Here is a 2620-nt window from a genome sequence, read left to right as displayed (position 1 = left end):
AGTTCAAACACTGTGCGTCCTCAACTACTGCCTCTACCATTGTCCACGCAGAAGGGAACAAGAGTGTTGGCCCACAATTCCACCTGTTTCAGCTGTTTTGGCCATTAGGTCCAATCAGTGCTATCGTCTCCCCTTTCCTGTCATGGGAAAGTGGTCGTCGGCTCTGGAACAATCCCCCCTCCCCAACACAGAAACACACGGTCCTGACCAGCGGCCAAAGGGTGGGGACATCTGTGGGGATAACCCATAATGCTTTCAGTTTCCCCATGTACACAAAGCTGCCAGTTCATGTGCAATGGGAAATGTTCGGCCTCCCAAAAAGGAAGAGGGGACACATTTCCTCACTGACCTCTCTGCACGATGCTCTCGATACTTCCAAAAGTTCACATTCCTCACGGAGTCCCCTGCCAGCACGCATCATATATCATCTGATGGCTGACTTTTACATCTTGACCTTGACGCAGGGAATATGTTTGCTTTTGTCCTCTGACCAAAATAAGGAAGCATGAACTGTACGAGCCAAAGTAGCTGGGAAAATTGATTGCACGTGGAATAATTACAGTACTCTCACCAAGCATGGGAATAAAGGATTGAAGCCAGGAAATCAGCTTGTCAGATTGGGTGTGATTGTATGTTCCCGTAAGAGCACCTTTTTTAACAGCATTCCTCAGTATGCAATAATGATTGAACTGCTTTCAAGAATTTCATTATTGGACACAGCAAAACCAGCAGTTAACATTCAGTGAACCCACAGAGACGCCATTTTGACAGGTTTTTCAATCGTTTTTATTTAAATCACCACAATAATTCCAAATGAAACCAAATGTGTCATGTTGGAGAACAGAGGCACAGAAATTTGATTTTGGCAATACAGCGAAGATAAAGAATAGGGAGAGCAGAACTTTGCTTTGGTATTAACGCTCATTGAACTGAGCCTGTCATCCAGCAATGCATCCAACTGGGGTGGGCTGAGGGGGGACCGCATCACACCTCCTTCACGTACGTCCTCACTGCAATCACATCTCCCATTATGCATTTCTGAGGGAAAAGAGAGAGGTGTGGTGTGAGGGTTACAAAGGGTTGTCAAAAGAGTGAATTCCTGCATGTGCTTTGAGTTTGTGGAAGAATTAAGGCTGCAGCTATCCAACTCTGTAACATGTGCAGTATATTCTTAGTGGAGTGCCTATGGTTCTCAAGTGTTTGTCCTTTTAAATATCCTTTAATGTCTTGTGATGTAGCCTAACTGCAATCTTCCTCTTCCATGTAAGGAAATATTTATAATTTTTAACTGCAATGTCATCCTAAAATACATGTTTGCTCGTACTCTAAAGTGGAATGTGGGCACAGGAGTGGTGGGAAGAGCTGGTCATGAACACATCACATCTGCAGCCTATTATTAAAACAATTTATTTATTGAAATGCAAACATGCTCATGAGCAATAAAGTACTTCACAGACCACTGCATACATTATTTTAAAGCACTGAAAAGCTGCAGAGGCGCTGAGTGACTTCCAAGTTACCTGGTTTAATTAAAAAAAACCCTCATGAAAATCAAAATCCTTACCGCTATCAATTTCCCATCTGTAATCTCCCTCTCGATATTCGTCTCTTTCCCATCCCAGCTCTGTTTCTGCACAAGCTTGCCGTTCTCCAGAGTCACCACGGTCTGCAGGGCACACAACACAGACAAGCCTTCAGCTCCAGCACAGAACAGAGTCAGGCTGTAATTGTACTTTCCCTCTGATCACAGTCACTAACCCTTGTCTTCCTATCGTCTGCGGTCGTCTCCTCAAAAGGCTCGTTGAGCTTGAACTTGATTTCAGTAGTTTTGAAGGTGCTCTGAGACTTCATGCATACAGTCCCTTGATCGTCCACGGTCACTACCAGATTGGGCTTGGTCCGATTGCCCACCTGCCGGACCGCAAATCCCACACCTGCACAGCCAGAGGGCAGCATCATTAAAATGCATTAAATCAACTGCACTTTTTTTTTATATGCAATTTAATTTTTTATATGCAATTTAAGATTATTCCTATCACACATTTTAAATACTGCACAAACATTTCTTTTAAAAAATAAGCAAAAGTTACATTAAATCCCCAATTACCCCATCTCAAACCCACACCCTCTCCTACCAATAGCTTTCATGTAGTCATCAAAGTTCTCGCTGGAAATCATCTTCCACGTCCCGACAAACTTCTCGACCATCTTTGCAGTGTCTGGTGTGATATCCTGGACAACAACGACCGGAGTGACTCTGGCTTCAACTCTCCTCCACTGTGGGAACTGACTCGGTTTTAAAGGGCCAGCCCGACATCAAGCGACGCGGTAGCAACCAATCACAGCCCGCTACGTCACGCTGATTTCCGCCTCTAGCCCCTCTTGCTGAGTGTGTGAGACTAAATGTGTTTTCTCCATGAATGGGTGTTTAAAATTGATTCTCCCCAAAAGTGTTTCATGTTTGTTTTGTTTATATTGTGAGCTGAATGAGCTCTGTTACCTCTCTGCATTGTAACCAAGGCAAACAATGGTGATTTTGGTAGCATGCACCAACATATCCCATGAGTCTTAAGCCAGTAGCACAATGACAAAGCCTCATGGGAGGTGTAGTAAGTAAATG

General features: G+C 44.0%; 1 protein-coding gene across 1 annotated transcript; it reads right to left on the bottom strand.

Moving 5' to 3' along the window:
• Nucleotides 1-762: 762 nt before the first annotated feature.
• fabp4a (fatty acid binding protein 4a) lies at nucleotides 763-2303 on the bottom strand. The gene is made up of 4 exons (XM_050035257.1): nucleotides 2136-2303; nucleotides 1759-1934; nucleotides 1565-1666; nucleotides 763-1038 (listed from the first exon to the last, which is right to left on the bottom strand). Exons 1-4 carry the CDS (start codon nucleotides 2206-2208, stop codon nucleotides 985-987), a joined length of 405 nt encoding a protein of 134 aa, XP_049891214.1. The 5' UTR covers nucleotides 2209-2303; the 3' UTR covers nucleotides 763-984.
• Nucleotides 2304-2620: the final 317 nt, after the last annotated feature.

The sequence above is a fragment of the Epinephelus moara genome, chromosome 22 (genome assembly GCF_006386435.1).
Source record: "Epinephelus moara isolate mb chromosome 22, YSFRI_EMoa_1.0, whole genome shotgun sequence".
Taxonomy (NCBI): domain Eukaryota; kingdom Metazoa; phylum Chordata; class Actinopteri; order Perciformes; family Serranidae; genus Epinephelus; species Epinephelus moara.
The sequence above is the reverse complement of the archived record's forward strand: the minus strand, read 5'-3'. Positions and strand labels throughout refer to the sequence as shown.

Excerpts from the sequence above, each read along its gene's own strand:
- fabp4a (XM_050035257.1), bottom strand. The coding sequence starts at position 2,208 with ATGGTCGAGAAGTTTGTCGGGACGTGGAAGATGATTTCCAGCGAGAAC. Across the intron at positions 1,935-2,135 it reads TGACTACATGAAAGCTATTG|GTGTGGGATTTGCGGTCCGG; the intron begins GTAGGAGAGGGT and ends CTGGCTGTGCAG. Across the intron at positions 1,039-1,564 it reads CAGATGGGAAATTGATAGCG|AAATGCATAATGGGAGATGT; the intron begins GTAAGGATTTTG and ends CTTTTCCCTCAG.